Genomic DNA, 26,430 nt, shown 5'->3' on the forward strand with positions numbered 1-26,430 from the left:
TAATTATGACCCATCCCTTTAGCCAATTTTACTCTTAATACAGGATCATTTAAGTCAGGTTTTTTTGTTATTGGGATAGGTGAATTCTTAATAGATCCATCCTCCGAAAGTTAAAAGCTCCTTATATTATGCAATGTGTTAGTGTGTGTAACCATAATAGTTTTAATTTGTTTTCCCTGTGTATAATTTATGCCGCGATATAACGATTTGAATTGGCTACTGCCATAAATGTTACCCATATATTCTTGCGGTTATAGCTTATCGATGACATTTAAATCAAGACCTTTATTTTTTCCACCATTGAAACTTAAGCAATTATTTGATGGACTAGGAATGCATGCATTGGCATTGAAGTTTCTAAATCCAGCTGTAGCAATTATTTGATGGACCAGTTTTCATTCAGCATAGTTTGACTGCTAAAGTTAGTGACTTCATTCAAAACAAGCAATGGCACATACACCATATAGTGTTTCTCTTCTTTTCCCTACTCTAAGGCATTTGGTGGAACATATCTAAGTCTGGTAACAAATGGACGATTGCATAGTCTGGAACTCATCTAAGTCTGGTAACTTGTCTCTCAAGGAAGCATACTTCAGTTCAGGTTCATTGGGCTAGTAACATTTGGGGTGCGTTTGATTCGTAAAACAACAAGTACTGGACAGAATAGTACAGGACAGAACAAGATAATACAGGACAGGACAAAACTGTACCGGAGAGATATAGAGCGATAATATCTTTACATTCGAAAATAAAATGGGTATTTTCGTATTTTTCATAGTTGTACTGTGGACAAAAAGTTGTCCTGTGGTTCGGTGAAGGACAAAAAATCTTGTTTTTGTCATGTCCCTTGCTACCTAGTTTGTCCAGTCCTATAACCAGTTTCAAATCAAACAGGGTACAACAAAAGTTGTCTAGTCCAATCCCCTGTTTTTTAGCGGATCAAACGCACCCTTGGAGTAATGATATGCCACCTTCAAAATCATTGGTAGCTTGGCGTCTTAGAAACTAGACAACACAATGCAAAACTGTGATTCAATGAGTGATTTAAGTATTAATGTTGCAGATTCGGAGACATGATAGAATATTCTGGTCACTTTAATTTTATCATATTATATGTAGTATGAATTTTGCTGTTGTACGCTATTAACTTCAATGTTGTGAATTTGTTCGCAGATTCATCTTTTATTAGCGATGTTGAATATGTGGTTGTATATGATGTATTCTATCCAATAGAATTTTGTCTCTCATACTTCATTATACTTCATTATACAGTAATGAGTATTTTTACAAATGTTGAGTAGGCCTAATTATTATCTAACTAAATATAGAAGATAATAATAATTTATACAATTGATACGATGAATATTTTATATTCTAATACTATCGATTTGAGTGAGTGAATATCATTTTATTATTGTCAAAAAATAATAATAAATTTCATCGATTAAAATGAGAAACCAATACAATTTTAAGGACTCATTTGATAATTTACTTGTTAAAACAAAGATAACATAAGAAAAGGTAGAAGTATTCAAATAAACAATATTTCACATTAAATGTATGATTTAGTTAGAATTTGATACGAGAGTATCTTTTGCTTTGCGATGCAAGGTGAGAAACACTACTATTGTTGTGAGCACTACAAATATATATAAGCAGATTCTATCTCCACCACATAAATTACACTCAACAAATATCTTCCATATGAGTGATGATCTTATGGATATCCAACAGTGATATGAACTGCATTTTTTGGCCACAAAAAAGACTGGAACATGTTACATGACAATATATGTATTTTGGTACCAAATTTTTTTATCCCTTTTTTATTTCAAGATAAATATTTTTTTTTTTTTTACATAGGATAAATGTTCTGTTCTTATTTGAAGTTTAGATCTATATCAAAATCAAATGTTTATAATATTGAATTCTTTTTTTAGTGCACACATAGTTTACCAAACAATTTAGCCATATATGTCACGGTTACATCTGTAATGGATAATTTTTAATTATTAAAAGTTTATTCCGTGAATGAGACTTCACATTATTAAAAGTTTAGATCTACATCAAAATCAAATGTTTATTATATGGAGTATTAACCGATAGTTAGCCGGTTTAGTAGTGATTGACGTTGAACTTGGTAGGGAGGATCATAGTTTGATCCCCGTAACTGCAATCGGGAGGAGGATGAAACTACTTGATGTCGGAACTGACCTGCACCAAACTAGGCGGTCCAGTGTACCAGATACTGATGGTGAAAACCAACAAAATAAAATAATATGGATTATTATTTTTGGATAACTTAAGTTATCTCCCACATGTATATCAACAACTTAACTCAGTTGATAAGAACATCACATTTTATATGCAGATGTCAGGGTTCGAACTCCAGACACCCACTTATCTAGCTTATGGTGGAATTTCTAACAAATAAACTAGTGAAACAAAACAATAAAAAATAAAAAGAGACAAATATGTGTTTGGATTCTCTCCATTTTCCAAAAAAAATTGAGATGCCAATTATTATAATGTTGAAGTAAATAAATGATATAAATACATGTTTTTTAAGAATTGTTGATATTATTTAAGTATTTATACATCAAAACTTTTGTAACTATAGTATCTAATTATTTTAAGAAATGAACATAATCTCTAGTCCTAAATTACTTGGAAAAAAAAAAATATATTGTTAAAAGTTGATTGCAATATTATTTCATTTATTGAACTTTATTCCACTTTACGAGTCAAAAAAATAATAATTTAGGTCAACTAGTTTAGTTGTTAGAAATTCAACCTAAAATAGTTTAGCTCAATTGATAGAAATTTCAAGTCATATATACTACCAAATGAAATCTTCTCTCTTTATCAAAATCGTTTTTGATAACAAGAGGAAAAACCAACAGGAGGGAGGATTGACAAAAAGGCAAAAGTTGAAAGTGACATGAATTGAAATACGTGGGTGCATTCAAATGCACACTAGGATCTAATTGGCCAAAACAACTTGTGGCTCACAAAACTTCACACACCATATAGTTCAACGAAATCATTGAAATATAACAATCTAGAATGCATGTAGAAAGAAATAAAATTCAATCAAGAACGACATTGTAATTTTTTTTACCTATACATTCGATTAAATTACACTATAATGTCACTTTTTTAAAATTAGTTTCTAAATTATTATTATGTGGTTGATGAATATTTACTATATATGCTGATGATGATATGTTTAGGATAGTGGTAATGTGTTAATTGCTATGCTGGGCGAGTTTAGTTATTGAGATATTTGATAAATAAAAAATTGTTATTTTAGATACTACACTACTCGACAAAAAAATCTCATTTATTGGACGAAATTATCTCATTTTTGGACAAACCGTTTACTATTACGAAAACATCTCTTTTAGATTCACATATCTCGTCATTTGGGTGAGTTGAAAATAGTTTTATTAGACGAGCACAACATATCTCGTCGTCATGTTTAGTTTAGATGCCTTGGGCGGGAGTATCTCTCCCCTTTTGGCGAGGTGATTTTATATATTCATTGTGTTTACTCAAAGTTAGTGGCATATAGGGGAGTGTATCTCGTATATGTATTTTATCTTATTGCAGCTTATCTCGTTTTACTTATTTGTTATAGCCCGAACCATCTAGCTAAACTTAAAACCGATAGTTGAGCAAAGATTGTCAAACCTTTCTAAGAATGAAAAATTGGTGCAAAGACATTTCAAACCTTACTAAGGAAAGAAAATTGGTAGAAAGTCTTATTTTGTCAAAGAAGCATATTCATAAGAGGTGTATTTTGCACGTGGATGCCCAAATTTATATGCTTGGTTGCAGTTATCTTGAATCTGTATCATATCTCTTCTTTGATTGTGGTCCTTCTCATAGGGTGTGGTGCGGAGTGTTGCGTCGGTAAAGTGAAAGTTATCAACAATGAATTAGTTCAAATGGTAAGAATTTTCAACCTCTTACAAAATGATCTGAGGATTCAATTTTTAATTCCAACGTATGAAAAGAATTCAGTTGAAAAGAAAAAACTTACATTGTCATCCAATTCGATCCAATTCCACTTCAGTCCCACCTTAATATACCAACTCAAATATATCCAAAAAGAATGAAGAGGAAAGGGCAGGTCAAAAGTTAAAGGTAGATATACATATACCCTAAGGCCTAAACAAATGGAAATATCATGAAGACCAAGGAAATGAGAAAAAGGAGGTGATGACATGGATGAAAAGGGTGGGACAGAAGAGAAGTATCTTTGTAATTACAAGGGTGAATCCAACTGCACACTAAGATCTTATAGGCCACAACAACTTGTGGCTCATAAATCTTTCCCTTTTCTGATCTGGCATTCCAACACAACTTTATTCCTTTATAAAACCTCTTCATTCAAACACATAAACCATTGTACCTCCCTCTCTATCTTTCTATCTTTCTCTTCTTCCATAACAAGTAACATAGCAACTCTTCATTATCCATTTTTAGCTCCAAAGTAAACAGAACAAATAAACAAAAACAACAACATGATGATTAATGATTCAACCATAAAGCTTTTTGGGAGAACCATTTTTCTAACACACAACAACATCGATGTCTCTACCGATGATTCTTCCTCAGAACTTGCTTCTCGACTTCCTTATGAAAATTTATCTGATCATAGTCTTCATTCATCTTTATCTTCAACTTCTCCACTTGAAGTGAATTCTCCAACAGAACATGTTGCAAAGAGATATAAGGTATGTACCATACCATGGCTGTTCACTTGTTTAATTTGAAAACATTTATTGTTTTTTTGTTTCTTTTTCAAATTTGGTATCCGGCCCTAGGACCGACAAAACATTTATTGTTTTAAATTATATGTTGTGCTAACTTAGGTGTGCATAGATGTTAGAACTTAGAATAAGAGAAAAGCCTCTGAATCCTAACAAATAACAACCATATAATGAAAGATGATTTTTGTTCTTTAAAACATGAGATTGCAAAAATTGAAATAAAATATAGTATAAAAAAGAACCATATAATTACTCTTGCCGATGTAGCACGGACACTTGACGCTTCCATTTCCAACAAGACACGGACACATGTAGTTACATCCAATTTCTTTCAATTTTCAAATTATTGTCAAGTATTGTATGTAGTATTTGTGTCTGTGTCCGCGCTTCAATACAATTTTGATGTTTATATGTTAGTCGTATCTTATCTAACAACTATATATCGATTTCAGGAAACATCAATCAAAGAACTAACCTCAATGCAAGATGATGAGGCTTCATTCCAAACTACAGAGGATTCAAAATCTCCCACATCCTCAAGCCTTGTTGAGAACCCGAAAACGCCTTTATCTGAGACAGAAACTTCTGAACTGAATTCCAGTAAAATTGATGAACAAAGTGATATGTCACAAGACAAATCTCCAAACAAACCAGACATAATTGTTCCATGTCCTAGATGCAAAAGCATGGACACAAAATTTTGTTACTACAACAACTACAACTTCAAACAGCCTCGACACTTCTGCAAAAACTGCCAGAGATACTGGACTGCTGGAGGAACCACGAGAAGTATGCTTATAGGCGCAGGCCGTCGCAAGAACAAAATCTCTTTTCCTTCTGATGTCTCGCATAATGGTCAAATGAGTACTACTGTCTTGGCCTTTGGATCAGATTCTCCAATGAATGTTGGATCACATGAAGGAACATCTGGTAAGAGTTCTCAGAGTGTTTTTCCTCCGCAGTTTCCATGGAACCCGACAATGTTTTATCCTGTGGCATTCTATCCCAATATAGCATACTATGGTGGTTGTTTGCCACCATCTTGGAGTGTACAATCTATCTCACCACAATCTTGTGCTCCAAGTAATCCTTCTTTAAGGAAACACTCAAGAGATGGAGAGATTATCTTTCATTCCAACTCAAAGAAAGGAAAACTTGGCTCAGAAAATAACAAGATAGAAAGTAATAATAATTGTGTGTTGATCCCTAAGATACTAAGAACAGGACTTTTCAAAGGATTTGCATCTAAGGGTGACGAGGAGAGTTATGTCGTTGAAGCATCCTCATCAATATTGCAAGCTAACCCTGCAGCTTTATCAAGGTCTCTTGTGTTCCATGAGAGGATTTGATTGGTAATATTTAGCACTAACAACTCGGATCGAAGGCATGTCTGTGTCTGATGTACAACAAGTTGCACTATCAATGTCATGTCTGGTGTCAATGTCTATTGTAAATTATAGTGAGAAAGATTCATGAGATTCCAAAATGTTTCTCAAAGTAGATCATAGTCCAGTACAGTTAAATTCTGCTCTAGTGCTTTTTTTTCAGAATTAGATGACTTTGTTGAGTAAATATCTTTTATGTAAATATTATGTATATGAGACACTGGAAATGAAATGAAGTTTTTGGACTGAAATTCAATGGTTTAGAATAAATATAAGTACAATTAGCTATCATATTGATCTCTTACTCAAATGAAAACACAATTTAACCCTCGATCGCCTGTTCTACCATAAGGCCCTCGCAGCGGATGAGGCGGTAGAAAACATCAAGGTTTTGTCGTGGCATTGGTTGCTTGAGCTAGGGACAATTCGACTCCTGGTTGTTCAGTCCTCTCTCATTTTCCTGATCTAATAGTTGTTGATTCACAAAGGAAAAAAGAATAAAACAGAAGAAATTTCTATTATATGGTGAGCAGAGGCGGAACCAGGGGTGGCTGGGGTGGACCGTGGCCACTCCCGGAAAATGAGAAATTACTATAATACCCTTGATTTTTCATAAAATTAAAACGATATCTATATATATAAATCATAGATAGTTGTCCAATTGACTATCTAAATCCTAATCTACATCACTCACTTAAACCAATGAAAACCTTTCATTTAGCCACATCACTCACTTATATTAATAATTAATTTAATGAGTGGTAATAATTGTTGTTATTATTATTATTATTATTATTATTTTGAGTTACTATTCATTTTAATTTTTTTTTTCATTTTATTATTTTGTGTATTTTATTATTTTTGGTTCAAAATAGTTAATATTTTTGCTAATAATCAATTTACTACCTATACAAATAATTTTTTGACGTTATAGTATAAAACAACGCATAAGACCCGTGCATCGCACGGGTAATCGTCTAGTACAATATATGATGACGTCCAAGTCTTCATCAGATCTGTATGTCAATTTGAATCAACGAAACAGAGTACTAAAATGAAAAACCAACAAACGCCGCACAAAACGACGACAAACACAACGCTGCACAAGACGACCACAAACACAACGCCGCACAAGACAACAAGAAACTTAAAAAACAAAAAACGAAGAAGCAAATCTATGTGAATAATCACTTATTTAAATGAAAAAGAAAAGCAAAAACAATTTAGAGGGGTGATTTTGGGTCAAAAGTTGATCCTAAAACCACCCTTTCTTGGTGGATGAACAAAGGAAAAAACTATGGTTGATGGGGAAGGAGCGCATGTAAAATTATTTTATATTATCGGTACAAATTCTATTTTTTCTTTAAATTATATAATAATTTATAAATTTTTAGCGGTCCATCCCAAAAAAAATTCCAGTTTTGCCTAGGGATGGCAATGGGGCGGGGCGGGGACAGGTTTTGCCCTCCCCAAACCCAAACCCATAAAGTTTGGGTTTCCCCAAACCCATCCCAAATTCGAGCGGGGATAAAAATGATAATCCCAAACTCATACCCAACGGGGATCGGGTATCCCCATTACGCCCCTTTCCACATGAATTTAGATTATATTTTAGTATTTTTTTATTAAAAAAAAAGTTAAATGTCCAAAATTATTTTCTCTCAACAATATTTTTTTAAATAAAGAAAAAAAAATAGAGAAAATGGTTTGTTTAATACTCAAATTAAAATAAAAAAATAAATATATGAACGTAATTTAAGAGATTGTTTAAGCGTTTCTAATTTAAAAGAGGTGAAATTTAATTTTTAGTATAAGCGGGGACGAGGACGGGTTCGGGGTGGGTATCAATGTACCCATTACCCGCCCCAAACCCATATTTTGAAATCGGTGAAAACCCAAACCCGAACCCAAACCCAGTCAACTCAAGTTTTCCCCATCAAAGCGAGTATGATTTGGGTGGATACCCACGGGTATGGGTTTTATTACCATTCCTAGTTCTGCCACCAACGATGAGTATAGAAGTAGCGATGAATGAGATGAGTGTCCACTAAAGCACGTGTGAAAGAAAAAGTTAAATATTTTTAACTTTTCCCCCACTTCTTAACTTTTACCGTAAAAAACAAAAATTCCCCCACTTTTTATGACGTTGAATATCTATATGTAGATATAATCAATTTCATTGCTTTACAAGGATGGTTCTCCATTTGTGTTCTTGATACCTACCGGTACCTGAAAATGGAAGTATTGCCAATTCATGAATTTGTACATTGTTTCTACTCTAAGTACAATAATTAAGAAGTACAATAACACGTGATTTTTGTAGTGTGGAGGACAACATTGCCTTGCTAGCTAGCTCCTTTGTACAAGATACATTCGCTTAAGTGGAGGACAAATTAACACAGATCAAAGAGATGGAGGAAACAAGTACTATCTTGAAGCAGCAGCAGCAGCACTTTGTGCTTGTACATGGCTTTTGTGCAGGAAGTTGGAGTTGGTATAAAATCAAGAGCCTTATGGAGAACTCCGGCTACAAGGTCTCCTGCATAGACCTCAAAAGTGCAGGAATTGATCAAACAGATGCCGATTCTGTTCATACATTTGATCAGTATAATCAACCACACTTGGATTTAATGTCTTCTTTGCCTCATAATGAAAAGGTTAGTTCTTGTGTATATGTTTCTCTTATACTACTTGTATGGATCGGTCATCGGATCATAAACAAATGGAGCTGATCTCAACTCGTAACCAAAACAAAAAAAACTATATGATAATCATTAGACTAGAAAGTTAACAATGTTTCTGTCTTTAATTTCTATTTATTTATGTATAGGTAATATTGGTGGGCCATAGTGCTGGAGGATTGAGTATTACTCAGGCTTGTCATAAATTTCCCAACAAAATCTATTTAGCAGTGTATTTGGCTGCAACTATGCTCAAATTCGGATTTTGTACGGATGAAGATCTAAGAGATGTGAGTTCTGTTTCCTATTTCAATAACTAACTTTTATAATATCTTGGGTCGCTCGATGGTGAATGTTTGAGATCTTAGAGTGTGATCCTCTCAGGATCTCAAGTGAATTATAGCCAGTGGCGGAACTAGGAAAAAAAGTTGGGGTGGGCCGAGAAAAAATTATTCTTTAATTTATAATGTATAAATTAAAGAAAAAATAAAATTTGCACTGATAATGTAAAATAATTTTACATTAATAGTACCCGTTTATTTTACCAAATCATCTCATTAGTCCTCATTAAACTCTGAGCACAAATTTATATTTCATACAAAAGATTAAGTCATAATAAGCACAAATTTGGTCATTAAAAAATTTAATTGTGTAACTCTAAATAATATATTTTTTGAAAAAAAAGATAGAAATTGTGCTTCTTTTATATTGATATATCTATATATTTTTTGGAAAAAAAAAAATAAGATCGAACAAACGGAAGAAAAGAGAAGAAAAAAGAACAAAATGTTAAAAAACATGCTTTGCAAGATTCGAACTCACGACATGACTATGCTATGGCATGCTACGATCCACTAGGCTAATGCCTACATTTTGCATTTGGACGCGTAACTAAATATATATCTAGTATAATTGTTTATTTTATAATAAAATCAAGGGTATATTAGTAATTTCCTATTTTTCCGGGGTGGCCGTGGCCCACCTCAGCCCCACCGTAGTTCCGCCAGTGATTATAGCTTATAATTTTTAAAGAGATTTAAATCAAAGATTCTGTTAGTGTTAGATTCCCTAGGTCAAAGTGCAGTTGATTCTGTTAGTGTTAGATTCTATTAGTGTTTCATATTTTTCTAAAGTGTATTTGGTGGTTATTTTATAATATGCTCAACAAAGTGCATTTTGAATGCTTGACATCTTAGTGTGATTCTCTCATAATCTCAAGTTCGAAAGCTCTTGATGTCACCTTTTGTATTGGATCAGTCTACATAGACCAAAACTCTTATTTCAAATGAGTCACCCGCTAGTAAATGATAGAATTTGTGTCCTTTAAATTAGTCGGTCAGAGTGGACCGAATAACGTCTCCTTATACTTTATCGGTATTTTAAAATGTCATTTTTTGACAAACAAATATTCAAATATAACACTTAATATATAAGATAGAGAGCACCATGACATCATATTTGGAAAATGCCTTTGATTAATTTGTCTCATGTTGTAGGGTGCACCTGACCTACCCGAGTTTGGATTGGGACATGATAAGCCTCCAACTAGTGTTTTCATGAAAAGAGAATTTCAACGCACAATCAGCTATCCTTTAAGCTCTCACGAGGTATATGAATAATGTGTTTACTTTAGAGTTTAGATAAACAAGCATTTGTTGAAATTAATAGTTCTAAATTTGCTTGAAAAGTATTTTTTTTCTTATCTAAATTTTCATTCATAAATTTTTACCAATGTGGCTTAGGATTGGACCTTAGCTGCAATGTTGTTGAGGCCAGGACCGATTTTAGCCGTGAAGAGTGCTAGATTCGAAGAAAATGGTGAAGTTGAGAAGGTACCGCGCGTGTACATAAGGACAAAACAGGACAAAGTGATAAAGCCGAAACAACAGGAAGCCATGATAAAGAAGTGGCCACCATTGAGTGTGTGTATGAACTCGATAGTGATCATAATCCCGTCTTCTCTTCTCCTTTCATTCTCTTTGGTTTGCTTGTAAAAGCTGCAGCGGCTTTTGAAGTTGGATGCAACTAAGAGCTGGGAAATCATGTTTTCCTTGAATTGAAGAATAGATGCTAATCTTGATGAAGGACATGTCTTAAGTGCTTTTGTATATTGTGTGTGTTATGTAAAAGTTTGTATGAACTCTTTCAAGTGTGTGGTATGTAACTTATGAATAATGTGCACCCAAAACTCTGCATGGACTGTGTTTATTACTAATTAAATTTGGTTAATGTTTTGGAATGAGTTATATGTAGGATGTTTGCTTTATATTATTTGTGTATCATATTTGCAATATTAAAAAAAAAAAAAAAATCTTTGGAGAAGAACAGTGAGAGGAGGGGAGAAGATTGAAGAGGATTTGTGAAAAAAATTGGAGAGAATGCTGTGAAGTACAGTGAGAGGATTGTTGTGAAGCAGATGGATTCACGTTAACTTGTTGGAATATGTTAACGTTCTATCTTATAAATTTTCCATTTTACCCCTCTTCAAAATTTGACACCTTTTTGGTTCAAAAAAAAAAATAAAAAATTTGACACCTTTTCCTTTTAAAACATTTCAAACATATTTTTACACCAAAATTATTTTATATATTGACCTTATTTTGCTAATGTTTTTTCATATATTAAAATGTAGGTCTAATATCATCACATAATAATTTTTTATTACTTTTACATCGATTGTATGTTATTTTTTATAATATAAATTTATATGGGAATCAATATTTCTAATCATATATTAATACGCGTGTTTTTTTTTTTTTTATTTCTATGCGAAAATTTTTACTCGTGTAAATTTTAAGAGGGTCTTATATTTAAGGACGGAGGTAGCTATTTCCATGAGAACCTATATTTTTACTCATATATTAATATATTTGTCTATTTTTTTATAAAATTTTACGAGGACCTATATTTTTAATTATATAATAATATGCGTGTCTAATTTTATGTTGCGGACTTGTATTTTTATTCATATAATAATATGCGTGTCTGCTTACTTCTTGCTTACTTCTTAAGTGAGTTCGACCACCAATGAGCAGCAACCCATTGATTTTGGTGATGTTTTCGAGTTTTGGGGTTTTGAGAGGGTTTGTGATTTTTTGCAAATTGTCCAAATCAGGGGAAGAAGGTGGGACACGCCTTATATAGGAAATGAGTTTGCATTCCACAAAGCAAACTTATACAAGGTATTCGCTTCCTAGGGCGCAAATGTTTTTTTTGCTTCGAAATTCCTCATGGAGGTGGTAGCATTTTGAGGGTGGCCTGATGGTCACATCTTTTTTACACTTTCTTTCTAGTATGTGAGCAGTGTTCACACTCTAGTTGACGAGGGGGTATTTAGGACGTTTCAGGGTCGAGTGAGAATTGTGGGGGGGGGGGGGGCGCAAAAAGAATATTTTTTTTAAAACTGATGTTTTTTTTTTGAAGTAAATATCCCAATAAACTACCTATGTCACTAATAGATTATTTGGCAAGTATACTATAATATGTCAAGTAATACAAAGTAATACATGCATGCAAAAGATCAATTCCACAAGGATTGAGATTAATTTTAGACAAAGCAATTAAACATTTACTTAGGTGATAATATAAAATAAGTGGGGGGTTTGCATTGTAAAAGATCGATTAGGTCTCATCGAATCATCTAATTCTAGTTATTTGATAGTTCGATCTATCTCAATTAATTACTTGATTAGTATCACGATAGATTAACAAAATAGTTATGACCAATGTCTTGACTCATAATCCTCTATTTTAACTATAAACCCCTAATTTCTTAGGCGAGTTTATAATTAAAGAAGGTTTTCAAAGTAGGTTAATCTCTAAATCACAATTAACAATCCAATATGTCTAAAGTCATTGTTAATTAAACAATTAGCCTAGATCCAAAATCAAATCATACTTTCATAGTGAAGTGATGCTTGAAATCATTGCATATGTGATCAAGATATAAAAAGCATTAAGAACAAGGCGTAATTGAATAATACTAACTTCGTAATTAAAAAATAGAAAGGATAAAAAATGGAGAGCTCCTTACTCCTCCATGCTGCTCCTATATATTCTTTTTCTTTTTTGTTACAATGGAGCCATAGAGAATCGAACCTAGGACCTCCTGCATACTACTCAAATCCCTTACCACTAGACCAAACTTAGTGACTTTGCTCCTATATATTCTATTTCCATTGGTTCTTCCCTTTTTTCCCAACGCAACCACACTCTTTATACTCCAACCAAGTGAACTCAAACCCTTGGTCTATTGGATCCAGGTCAACATACAACTTTAAGGCCCAGGTGCTTTTTTCTTTGATTGGGCCACCTTGTAAAAATATTCTCTTTTTTTTTCTTCTTTCACATCGGCCCATACACTAAAACACATATAATATAATAGTAATATTTGCACTCAACCATAAACTTGTTATATTGAACCAAGAAAATATATAAAAGCTACACAAAATATTATTTTAATAGAGAAAGCATCTAATTGACTCAATAATTAAAAACCATAATTTATTTAAAATGACTCTAAATTAAACACTAAACTAATAAAATTATCCTAGTAAAACTTAATTAATATTAAAAGACTCTAAAAACTGTGACTAATCAGGACTCACTAGTCACTTTTTTTTAAGTATAAACCAATTTTTTTTTGTCTTAGATGAAGTGGTAAATCCACTGAAATTAAACTCACATAATTGTGAGATTTCGGGTTCGAACCCGGGTCACAACGTCCAACCTAATAATTTCGACATTTTTTATCAGTTGAGCTAGGATTTATGGGAGAAAGTATAAACCAAATTATATTGATGATTGGGACAAATATAAATAGATCTAACAAATAATTACACTTGGACAGTCCTCTATCCAAAATTTATTTCCATCGGAAAGTGCATTTTGGGCAAACAAGTGAGCAGCCTTGTTCCCCATTTGATGATTGTGCTCTGCCCTTACAAACTCAAAACCCCTCATAAGAGCCCGAATCTAAGTAACAATTTCTCCCAGTATACAATCAACATTCATTTCTTTCTCTTATGCTTTCACAATCAATCTTAAAAGCGAGAGTTATTTTTCGCGCGCCTGACTATTTCTCACGTGCCATGTAAAATTATAAAAATATCTCCTCGATACTTAGGTAGCAAACTCATTTTACACCTTAAGTAGCGAATTACGCTTATTTTTAACTCAACCACAATGTTTGCACAATCTAGATGTCAAAGCAATGGTGAATACGACGCAAAAAGTAACAATAGGCACAATATCAAAAGAGACACCCATCAAGTACCCCAAACACAATAACAAGTTTGAATACCACATATAAAAACTACAATCAAAGACCTTGAATTTTACTTTAAATCACCAAGTCTGAATTTTGATTTTATCAATCACGGAATCTACTTCAATGACTTTTTGATTAAAAATCCAAACATTTTTAGCTTCCCGATCATCCAGATTGTTCCAACCAAATAGCTTTGTGACTATCTTTAATCTTGAGAAAATGAACTTGAAGACCACTAAATTGAAGAGCATGAGAGATAATATTATTAGAAAAGACACACTGCACTCCAAGCCACCGCCTCGCCCCACACCACACCTGTTGAGAACTATCGCAAACAAATAAAAGGTGTGCTAATGATTCAACAATACCGCAACTGAGACTACAATACAAATTTGCTTGTCAACACTTAGAATGTTCATCCTCAGTGGCAACATCATCTCTACATATCAAGGTCAAATAGGCTTCCTCAACGAAAAAAGACTCAGAATGAGCTGTCATCCATAAATGGGCTGAATAATATTTCTGATAAAACAATATTATGTAACATAGCACAAACGTCAACCAACAACTCCTCCTCCCACGCAACGATCGTCTCCAATCCAGCCCCCATCGCCTACTCCCCACCACCTATGACATAACTCCGCTACCGAAATCATCGACTCTAAAAAAAAGATCGGCTAAACGGGAGAAACGCTCCCTAAGAATTATACCTTCACCCAGCCAATGATCATCTCAAAATAGACACTCCTCCCCATTACACACTTCTCTAAAAAGAAATTTTTCAAACCAATTATCTAACGATAACTTTCCACCTAGTCGAAGCCTTCCTCCCTCCAGAATCAATCTCACCTTTGCAATCCCATATTTATTGACTAAAACTTGTCTCCATAGACATTCTCTCTCATTTTTTAAACGCTAGCACTACTTACCCTCCTTTCCCTTCCTAACACAAAGACCCCCTTTGCTTCAATCCAAACACAAATTATCTCAATGGATCCAATAGCTAATGAATCCAAAGGGCCTTCATAGCCTCCTCATCTCAACCGCACAAAAAAGATTTAAAAAAAGATTTGTTGGTATAAATAATACATGTGGGAGCCTTAAAAAAGGGGGGAAAAAAATGACAAAGGGTCTTCTTGTCTCGGGCCTCTCTCAAAATAAAACTCATATGTGGGGCTAATGTTAACTAGCATTGACGCTGATGCTAGACGAATATACTTTCAAATCCATCTCCTCTATTTTAATGGGAAATTCATCTTGTTCATTCATAACATAAAGTAAGTAGTTCCACTCCACCGAATCATAGATTTTCTCAAAGTCCACTTTGAACATGATCAAACTATTTTTCTTCTTTCTCGCTTCTTCCACAACCTCATTAGCAATCAAAATTTCATTTAGAATTTGATGACTTTTCACAATGCAAATTGATTAATTAATGAGGAAGAGATAATCGTACCCAAGAACACATGTTAAGAATATTAAAAATAGTAAGATTTTAAAGTAAAAATTAGTATTTAAACTTTTAAAAGAGACAATTAATTTTCAAGATAAAATTTCTCCATTTAATTAATTCTGGAACATGTACCTTAGGCACATGTTAAAAGCACAGCATTTTCCTAACCATAGTAATAGCTAACACACATGGTTGGCATTGGCATGAATTCACACAAAGATTCTGATGATGATAGAAGGATATTGAACAGTTCCTTATTATGAATGCACATATGGAGTCAGTTGCAGAAATTGTGCCTCAGTTATTGCATTGCAGGCCCATGAGAAAGTGATGTTCTCAACAGTTCCATTCCCCCCTTTCTGCCTCTCTCACTTTTTTTACTCAATTTATCCTTGTCACTTTTTTCATCACCCCTCCTCAAATGGCTCATAAACCCACTATCTATAGGACAAAATAACCTGACTTGGATAGCTACAAGCCCAAAAATTACATTAAAAATTGGCCCCATTGTTCAGGATTTTGTTTCATGTGAAAGAGTGGCAAATACTTTTTGTAATGAGTAGCTAAAGTAATTGAGATAAAAATGTTAACTCAATAGTAAAAATTATAATATTGAACTCATTGTAAATTTTGACTACTGAGTTAACATAATGTTGAACTCATTTTTATAATATTGAAAAAATATATAGTAAAAATTGAGCAGAAAGTAAAAAAAAAATAACTCAACTTATTTTTATAATATAGTAAAAAATATTGAAACTCTAGAAATTAACATAATATACTAACGACAAAAATAATGACTTTAAATAAAACAATCTGCATATTGAGTTTGTTTGTTTGTTGTAATGAATATATATCAGAAGTACTAAAAAACAATAGGAAAGCTACAAACATGAAAAATTGAAAGAAAGGCAAGACAAAAAAGAGGGATAAAAACAACAAAATCAAAGCTATTGGCCCTTAGACCAAACGGAACACACAAAAGCAGTCAAAAATATAAGGGTGTGCTTAGTTTAGTTTGAGGGAAAGAAATAGGAAATAAAGAATAACACAAAAATTAATTACTCCAAATTTTATACATTAATTTTTATATTTTTCTTCTTTTTCTCTTTCTTTCCCTCAAAATATACGATTTTATCGTCTCGTCGCCAACACAAAACAAGAGTTGTAGTTGCACCATCACGTATAGTAGTGATTTCGTAAATTTTTTTGGTGTTGACCTTCCGGTTCTGAGGAGAATGAGTCATAGGGTCTGTTTGGCAAGCCAACAAAGTTAGTTTATAACTTATGTCTTATGGTTTATAAGCTAAAAAACCTGTCTTTTCAGAAAGAGCTTATAGCTTATTTTACTAACTTATAGCTTATTTTCCAGAAGCTAGCTTCTGAGCTTATAGCTTATATTTTTTCTTCCAATTTTACCCTTATAATTTTATTTTAAATACATTTTTATCCTTTAAAATTTATTACCATTGAAAACAAAATAAGTATGTTATATACCGTATTTTTTTTTTACGTTTGTCCCTATTTTTATTCCTGAAACGTTGCTGTAAGTACCCCTATATTAACACGGTTGTTTTATTTTTATACTAGTATTATTGTATCATTACTTTTGATTTATCTTTTTATATATATGTTACTCCGGATAAGGAAATTGCTTGTTATTACTTGTACGTACCTATATTTGTTATAAAAACCTAAAAAATGTTATGTTTAGTCTTTTTTATAAATTATAATCATTGAAATGAAAATAAATTTAAAACAAAATTTCAAAGAATAAAATTTAATTTAATAATATATAAAATATATATTAAATTAATAAATTTAAATAACTAAATTTGAAGTATCTTAAATATTAATTAGATATAGAATTTATAAAAAAAAATTACAAGAGGTTTTATATATTAAGAATGACCTTTTATGTCATTTTACGTTTATCAATCAGTTGAATCGCTAATTTTTTTCAAACACTTAAATTAGTTTATCAGTCATAAGTCATCAGCCATCAACTATAAGCTATAAGCTAGCTTATCAGTCAACCGCTATTTTTGCCAAACAAAACCATAGTAATTTGGAATTCGACCATGACCAATAAACACTACTAGAAAAAGTTCAAATACCGACGGAATTTAGAGACGAAATTTGTTTCTTCTCTAATAGAGATGGAATTAGAGACAGAAAAAAGTTGTTAGAGACCGAAATTCAAATATATGTATTAGTCACGGATTTTAGAGACAGAAATTTCCGTGTCAATAAAATTTCGTGTCTAAATCCGTCTCTATTTTATTATTTTTATAATTATAATTGAAATAAATAGTTAGAGACGAAAATTTGAGACGGATTTTAGTCGTGTCTAATAATTTCTGTCTCTATATTCGTCTCTGATTGATCAACTTAAAATTAAAATAGTCAAACATTTGTCAGAGACAGAAGTAATCCGTCTCTGAATTAATCTGTCTCTAGAATCCGTCTCTAATGAAATAACATTGAAAAATTATTTTTCGTGTCATCCCTCCAAAAAGTTTACCCAATTTTTCGTGTCATCCCTCCAAAAAGTTTACCCAATTTTTTCACTGCCCGCCAAAAAGTTTCACAGAATTATAATTTTATTAAATATTTTTTTTATAATAATAAGATTTTATTTTAATCACTCCTCCATGAGTTTCTTTGAGTTAGGTTTCACCTTCCTCGCTGTTTCATCTTTATCCACTCCTCCACGATTCAGAGGTCAGGTTCACTCCTCCATCCACGATTCAGAGGTCACAATTCCTCCATCCACGATTCAGTCGCGAACTCAATTCGTTTCCCGGATTCGGTAATGCTTTCTCTTAGGTTTTCTTTTTGTGATCTTTTCCTTATTAACCCTTCTTCTCTTAGATTTCTACAATTTTCTGCAATTTTCTCTTAATTGTTGTTGTTTAGTGGCCTGTTTTGCAGGCCATCGATTCCAAGGACTCGCCGTTGTCACACCTTGCTCCTTCCATCCATCCATCCCTCTACTACGAAATTAAAGCACTACTAGAAAATTGATCATTTGGAACGGATTTTTGGGACGAAATGAATTTTGTCTAAAGTAAAATTGCACTTTCATACAGATTTTGGACAAATTTCAAATTTTTCTGAAAAGTTGGGACGAATTTCAGACGAAACACATATTGTTGATTATTTTATAATTTTTCACGATTTCCGTCCCAAATCTATGTGAAATATTGGGACGGCTTTGGGACGGGTCCATAATTTTGTGCATTGTTACTGTTTCTAACCAGTTCCGTCCGAAATTCGTGTGAAATATTGAGATAGATTTGAGACGGATCTATTATAAAAATTAAAATGTACTCCATCATAACCCTAATTTACTTTTCTGTCTATATACCTTCCGCCGTTTCATTTTTTGCCTTCACTTTTGCTTGGCTTCTTCTCTGTAACACATGCCTCTGTTTGAGATGGTGCTTCGAGCGTGACTTGCTGGTGACAAAGAACCGAAACCCTTCTAGTTCAATTTCGCCCATGTCCCTCAAGAAGATACATCTCCCGTCGTTACTTTCTCCCATCGAGGTAAGATCCCTCCACCGCAACCAACATCATCGTGGTAAAATTCTTCCCCATTATAAGTTAACATTCTTTCTCCTTTCATTGCTGTAGAAAACATAGAGCCACTATTAAGATAGATTCACTTGTTGTTACATCTCTTCAACTTGTGTTGAGTTGGATCTGATCTAATTCCCCCAAATATGGAACCCTAATTCAGTAATTTGTATTTAACCAAATCTTTGGCTCACATGATACAAGAGTATATCTCTGATTTGTTTTATTTCAATTGCAGAAATGAAACTAAAAAGTTAAAAGTTTGCTTTCAGGTATGAATATCAAAGTTTATTGTTGTTAAAATTTAAGGCAGCGTGTAATTTGATAGATATTAATATCACTGAATCTGGCTTGTTTAGTGTGGCAGACGTTCCTGGGTGTGATTAATGCAGATGCTTCTTTAAGTTTGATGTATTTTATAGGGTGGTATCTGGTCTTGGTTTTGAGCATGATAGTAGTGTTGTTTTCAATTGGCAAATGCAAGTTATGTAGGCTGGTTTTGAGCATGCTATAGTAGTGTTCTTGAGGATCTTGAAATACTTCAATTGATACATAATAGATATTATGGCTTTGTCTAAATATCATGTCTTTAATTAAGTTTGATGTATGTTTAGGGAAGAATGATGCATGCTTTCATTATAATAGAATGATGTATTTTATTGATGTATTTTTAAGCTCAGATTATCATGATAACATTTTAAATTAATTAGAAGATTACCAACTAATTATTTGCTATTGTGGCATCTTAAATTACTTATGCAGGCAGCATGGTTTGAGAGTTGAGACATATATCCTTCTCTAATCTCTTTGTTGTTTCCCCTGTTTTCATTGAACTTTTTATTCTATTAATATTTGATAAGAAATTTCTTTTTGGACTTGTTTAAGTTAGCATTTACTAATGTCTTTTTGAAATTGTTTCAGAGTGCTGTATAAACAAGTATAACTAGAAGAATATGAAAGAGTTGCTTCTCTACTTGATGAGGAGAGGAAGAGTATGCTACTTCTAGTTGATGAGAAGGTCAAGCCTATGTTGTTTCAAGTTGGCAAATGTAAGTTATGCAGGCTAGTTATCTTGGGTAGTTAGTTTAGGCTCTTGCTCATATTTCTACTAAACAAGATTTTAATCAATTTATGCTAATATTGTGTTCACTTGTTGCATTCAAACCAAATGTCTAGGGACTTTGATACATCATGCATCTTTTTTTTAATGGCAATGCATCATGCATCTATTTTTAGACTATCTTGCAGTAGATAAGAATTTACTATGAAAGAAGAAGTTAGTTAGACATTAAAGCTTGTTGAAAGGAACTAAAACTATAAGAGCTTATTAGATTGATGTATATTGGTCAATCTTAATTTCTGGTGGGTTTTGTTTGATGAAATTTATGTAGTTGTATTCTAGTAAATTATGTAATGTGTGCTTTACTAATATATAATTTTAAAATGGTTTTTAGGGATATGCAAACTGAAGTATGACAATGTGCAAAGGCTACTTGAACAAGTTTTGATGCGGATGAGAAACAAGTTTTATTGGGACCCTTGCATTTTATCATATGTAAATGTATTTTAGTGACAATATTTATAGAGTTCATTATTTACTTGAGCTGAAAATAGTTGTACATTAACGTGATTTTGTAACATTTGAATGAAATAATTTATGTGTCTTGGTTTATTTCAAAATGCAATTAGAATAAACTTCTTTATGATTTGGATTATTTGTAGTTTTGTTACGTGTGAGCTTAATTGTGTTCTAATCTAATTATAAAACCAGTTCTGTTTAATTATGTTTAGAATTACTTATCTGTGAGATTAAGTGAAACCAGTTCTAATTTAAAATGTGTTTTGTCAATATGGAGACAGAATTCTATGCTTAGAGACGGAATTTTTGAGACAGAATTATTTGAATTTAGAGACGGACAATTCTGTCTCCTTTAGAGACGGATTTATTATGTTTTGAATTCAATGTTTAGAGACCGATGTTTATTTGATAGTGACAGATAAATTCTGTCTCTAATCAGAGACAGAATATAAAATCCGTCTCTGATAGTTTAGAGACGAGGAAATTAAAGACAGAATCAAATCGGTCTCTAATTCTGTCTCTAACATGCTTAGTGACGGAATATTGGCATTTTAGAGACAGATTTTGGCCGTCGGTATTTAAGATTTTTCTAGTAGTGAAATTATTCTATTCAAAAATTGAATTCGAATTTTTTCGAATAATCCATCATTTAGTAAAGCTCATTAATTACTTGAAATCAAGATATTAGTTAGTGATTTCATAATTCTATCTACCAATTGAAGAGAAACACTTTTTTTCTTTTTTGAGAAACACATTGGTTTAGAGTTTAAATTTTGTCTCATGTTATAAATGAGACTTGATTGTCAGAACACAACTCATCTTGTGTGTTTGATATATTGGCTAACAAAGATTAATTAATAACTTAATTCAGAAGTGTAATTTAGCATATTTAAAAGATGAAGTTTGAATTTCAAATTTTTTACTTCTCTGTACTCTTAAAAATAATGAAAAAAAGAATATATAAATGGATTTCAAGTGCTAATTCATAGAGTTGTATTTGAACTCAAAATATTTGATTAAATGAAAGAGATATATATCACCTTATTTAAAATGTTATGGATAGCCCACAACACATACGGATTTCATTACAAAGTAACAAAGAATGTCTAAGACTAAGACACATTAATTATATCCAAACTAACCATATAGAACAAAATGCCATAAGAATAACCATCAAAAGAATATTATAATAAAATAAATTAAACTCTGATTATTAATTTGAAATAAATATTTTTAGAAAAGGGTTCCCATGTGAGTAACAAAAAGTGTGACATCATTATCAACACAAATGGTGCAAAGGTTTACACAGTCACCACCAAACTAAACCCAACTATCCTTTCTATTTGCCCCTTGAATGACTTCTCATTTATGTTGGACCACACCTATATTCAGCAATTTCCGTGGAAAATTCTGCAGCTTTTTTTGGACTAATTTCAAGATCATGTAGCACCTACTCCAAGGAAGTCAAAAAATTGAGGAGGAGTTTGAACTGCATCTGGGGTGTCACCAATTACAACTTTTTCACTGTTTTCTCCATTATGATGATGATGATGTGTTGATGATGCTGATGAATTTGAGAAATTGTAAAAATTGTGATTGTTTTGTTGTTGCATTGACATAAGATATTGTTGTTGAGGATAATGATGGTAGAAACTAGATAGTTGTTGATGTTGTTGATATTCATCATTTGTTCCATCCCAATAATTGTTATGATTGAAAGACTCTTTCATCACCATGCCATTATTTCTACCACCTTCTAATCCAAAACAATGAAGTAATTAATTTAATCAATAGAATAAAGAAAATGTTTATATCATTTTTTTTTATCAAACATGTTTATATCATGTCATGTGTGTGACAAAAAAAATGAAGGGTTACATTTACATCGGTCACAATTAAACCAAGCAATCGTTTTATATTGCAAACTTTTATATTGTAGGAAAATGTAAACAACAATGGAGGCTTGATGCAGCCGAAATTGTGATTGTGTTATTGTTGTAGAGATCTCAAAAACCGTTATGGATTTCATTGTGATTGCACAATGCAAACAACAATGGAGGCCCTGATGCAGTCACAATTGCGATTGTGTTATTGTTGCAGAGATCTCAAAAACCATTGTGGATTCCATTGTGATTGTGCAATTTAAAACTATGAAAATAAAATACTCAACTTAATCACATCATAACAAAATAGACAATTGAGACGATTCTATTGAATCGTGGAAGGTTAGTGTCTAGGTTGACTAAGTTTTGCGGTTCTAAATTGCGGTCATAGTTGCTATTATACTACGAACTTTCATATTATAGTGAAATGCAGACAAATGTGGACCAAACTACTAACGGATGCAATTTCATTCTTGCAAATTCTAAAACTATTATATTGTAGCCGCAATTGTAGTTGCGGCCAAAATTTTATAACTATAGACGTATCGTCACACACTTCAATTTTTGTACTTAATTCAAAGAAGTGGTTGGTTCTTTTGTGTTTGTGGTTTAAATGTGTCTAAAACAACAATATCAAAGTGCACAAAAAAGAGAAAGATTTAGATGATGAGTCAAAGAGAGAAAGGACACAAACCAGAGAAGAAATCAAATGGTGCTTGTTGAGCATAGAGACCAACATGTAGGGGTCCTTTCATAGCTTCTCTCTCACCACTCATGTGAGGTAAAACATTTAAACCATAATCAACCCCACCACCATGAACACCATGTTGGAAAGAAGTAGCATATGGGAAAATGGACATACTATTTCCAAGTGGGGCTCCATTTAGAAAATAAGGTGTTGATGATTCTGTTTCCATTGTTGTGGTGTTAGTGTCTTTGCAGATAAAGCTTGGATTTTGATCCATTCTTCTGTAAACATTTTGGCTTAATCTTCTTCTCCTGTATGCACTGGATTGTTCTCTGTACTTTCTTGCCATTATAACATGCCAATGATTCTTTACAGCATTGTCTGTTCTTCCTGGGAATAGTCTTGCTATCATGGCCCATTTGTTTCCATAAATTCTATGTGCTTGCATTAGTCTTTCTTCCTCTTCTTCATTGAATGCTCTTCTATTGATTCTTGGATCCAATTGATTGAACCATCTTAGCCTACAACTCTTGCCTTAAAAAATACAAACAAAAAATGTTCCAAGTTAAAAAATAAAAAAAGGTTGCAAAATCCAAATAATATTTATAAGTTCATAACAAATAGACACACATAGTTTTGTGGTCTGAAACTACAATTACGACTTTAATATAATAATTTCAAAGGTCATTGTAACGGCATCATAATCACAAGTATGGTCACATCAACCATATTTCGAAGCAATATAGAGATTCACGGTGCAACTGCAATCATGACTAACGCAACTGCAATTCAAAACCATGCGCAGACACAAAAATGACAAAATAGAAAAATATATTTTTTCAAGATTTACATTAAAAAAAAAAAAATTGTGTGAGTATGCTTGAAATCATGACATAAGTTTGACGAAACCACAGTCACATCATGGTTTTGTTGAAACATTAAAACATAGTTTTTGACAAAATCACAACGAGACATACTGTGATTCTGTCAAATTCACTGTTAATCCAGACATGAACAATAATAGTTTTTATAATGAATACCAGATCTTCCTTCCAAATTTTCAGCTATGAGATTCCAATTCTGAGGACCATAAAGAGCAACAAGTTCTTTAAGCTTAGAATCTTCAGCAGGTCTCCAATGTCCTCTAGCACATTTACTAGACTGTCCATTATCTTCTTCTTTACCACTTCCATTAGGGTTCTCTAACTCATCATTGAAGTTAATAATATCATGATTTGTTTTCTCACTATTTTCTCCATCCTCACTACAATAAGAACCTTTTCCTTCCATAATATCATCATCATCCATTTTTTGTTCTTCTTCTTCAAATCCTTTAGAAACAAACGACTCTCTCATAAATGGAAAAGAATTACTCCATCTTGATGAACTTGAAGAAACTACACCACCATAGTTTGAAGTTGAACTAAGAGAGAGAGATCCAAGGTCTGAATATACCATTTGCATAGAAGAAGAATGAGAAGATGAAAAAGGGTAAATAAAAGAATTATTATTTTGGTTTTCTTGTGAAGAGATATTCATATTCAAGAATTCATTTGATTTCACTATCTATATATTTTTCTGACAAGACAAAAGCTAAGTAACAAAAGAATAATATTAATATTAAATGTTTGTGTGTGTGTGTGTGTGTGTTAGAGATTAACATGAGAAAGCAAAGTTTGACAGAAAGTGTAAGAAGAAGATGAAAAAGTTTTGCAGTAAGTGAGAAGAATTAAGGGAAGGGGTAAAGAGACCTGGACAGGAAAGGTGGTTTTAATTTTGAAGTCTTTAAACAGAAATAGGAAAACTCCAACAATGTTTTTTCACTATTTCATCACTGTCCTATATTCAAACTTATTTACCATTAGTACTATTTTAGAAGAGTAGGGGCACTATAGTCTATAGGGGTACCACACACGAAACTTTTAATTGCTCAACCATACCAACTGACCCCATCATATATCTTTATATTTATATAATATTATTATTTTTATGTTTTTATACTAATATTAATTATTATTAATAATAATAATAGAGAAATTTTGTCTTACTCATAAGAAATTTTAACATTTTAATCAATTTAATTATTTTTACTATTTTAGCATTTTTTTTTCTGATTGGATAACCATTAAGAAAAAGTATATTGCACAAGAAATTATAACAAAAATATTTGTGAGATATGTATGAGTTGGATATCTTTTATTTTTGGTGAAAGTATGAGTTGAATATTAATATTGGTGTTGTGAAAACATCAATCAGTTGAGCTATTCATTACACCCAAAACATCAACAATATTGCGTCGGAGTTTTGTTGTGGTCGTATATCAGACCATTTTATCCATTGTGAGAGCGGCATCAATTTGACTCTGCCCTATTGTATGTAATTTTCTAAAAAAAAAAAACTCAATATTTCTCAACTCCAAGAGCTCTTATTTACTTTTGATTTGGAAAAAATGGTACTATGACATTCAATTCAATGAGTTTTTTTTTTACTCATTTTAATGGTTCCCGAACTTCCAATGTTTCAAATTTAGTATTATCAATTTTTTTTTTTTGCCTTTCCATGTTGGTTATATTGATTTTTTTTTTTTTTTTTTTTACTTTCAAAAAAAAAAATCAATATTTTTCAACTCTAAGAGCATTTATCCTGAAAATCAAGATCTTAATTATCATGTGACCTTATTAGGGGATAGAATCAGAGCTTTTAGATTAAATAGAATCGACGATTTAGATTTGATGTTAAGTTAAATTTAACACATTTGATTCTAACTCTCATATATATATATATATATATCAAACTAAATCACTTAAACGTTGAACACGCTACAAAGCACGTGCAATATGCATGTCATGATATTTGCAATGGCAACAACCACAACAATATATAGTAGTGTAAACATTTAACATTTTCTATTAATTCAATCACTATATTTACATATTGTGAGACAAAATAATAAACACTATGGATACTGTAAAAAAAAAAAAACAACTATGAATTTAAAATTTATATTTTCTAAGATACTATTAATAGTATATAGCAGTAATTTCAACAACAAAAATTATAACAGTAAATTTAAACATAGTATACTATATGGTTTCTTTATTCCCTTGACATGAAATTATTACAAAAACTATT

The 26,430-nt window shown here is 32.1% G+C and overlaps 2 protein-coding genes, 1 long non-coding RNA gene and 1 pseudogene across 4 annotated transcripts; 3 read left to right on the forward strand and 1 right to left on the reverse strand.

Moving 5' to 3' along the window:
• The first annotated feature begins 4,447 nt into the window (after positions 1-4,447).
• LOC123905037 (cyclic dof factor 1-like) lies at positions 4,448-6,558 on the forward strand. Its single transcript, XM_045954657.1, has 2 exons — positions 4,448-4,742; positions 5,231-6,558. The coding sequence occupies exons 1-2, from the start codon at positions 4,530-4,532 to the stop codon at positions 6,125-6,127; spliced, it is 1,110 nt and encodes a 369-aa protein (XP_045810613.1). The 5' UTR covers positions 4,448-4,529; the 3' UTR covers positions 6,128-6,558.
• A 1,923-nt stretch (positions 6,559-8,481) lies between these two features.
• Positions 8,482-11,078, forward strand: LOC123905038 (annotated as a pseudogene).
• A 7,836-nt stretch (positions 11,079-18,914) lies between these two features.
• LOC123905039 lies at positions 18,915-20,820 on the forward strand. Of its 2 annotated transcripts, none has more exons than XR_006808304.1 (4): positions 18,915-19,118; positions 19,206-19,420; positions 20,070-20,197; positions 20,603-20,820. It is a non-coding gene; the product is annotated as an uncharacterized LOC123905039 (long non-coding RNA). The 2 variants fall into 2 exon arrangements; XR_006808303.1 differs by having other exon boundaries at positions 18,919-19,118; positions 19,387-19,420.
• Positions 20,821-21,908: 1,088 nt separating this feature from the next.
• LOC123905040 (myb-like protein Q) lies at positions 21,909-24,881 on the reverse strand. Its single transcript, XM_045954658.1, has 3 exons — positions 24,339-24,881; positions 23,305-23,832; positions 21,909-22,480 (listed from the first exon to the last, which is right to left on the reverse strand). Exons 1-3 carry the CDS (start codon positions 24,835-24,837, stop codon positions 22,167-22,169), a joined length of 1,341 nt encoding a protein of 446 aa, XP_045810614.1. The 5' UTR covers positions 24,838-24,881; the 3' UTR covers positions 21,909-22,166.
• Between the last annotated feature and the right edge of the window lie 1,549 nt (positions 24,882-26,430).

This window comes from Trifolium pratense, linkage group LG2 (genome assembly GCF_020283565.1).
Source record: "Trifolium pratense cultivar HEN17-A07 linkage group LG2, ARS_RC_1.1, whole genome shotgun sequence".
In the NCBI taxonomy this organism is placed as follows: domain Eukaryota; kingdom Viridiplantae; phylum Streptophyta; class Magnoliopsida; order Fabales; family Fabaceae; genus Trifolium; species Trifolium pratense.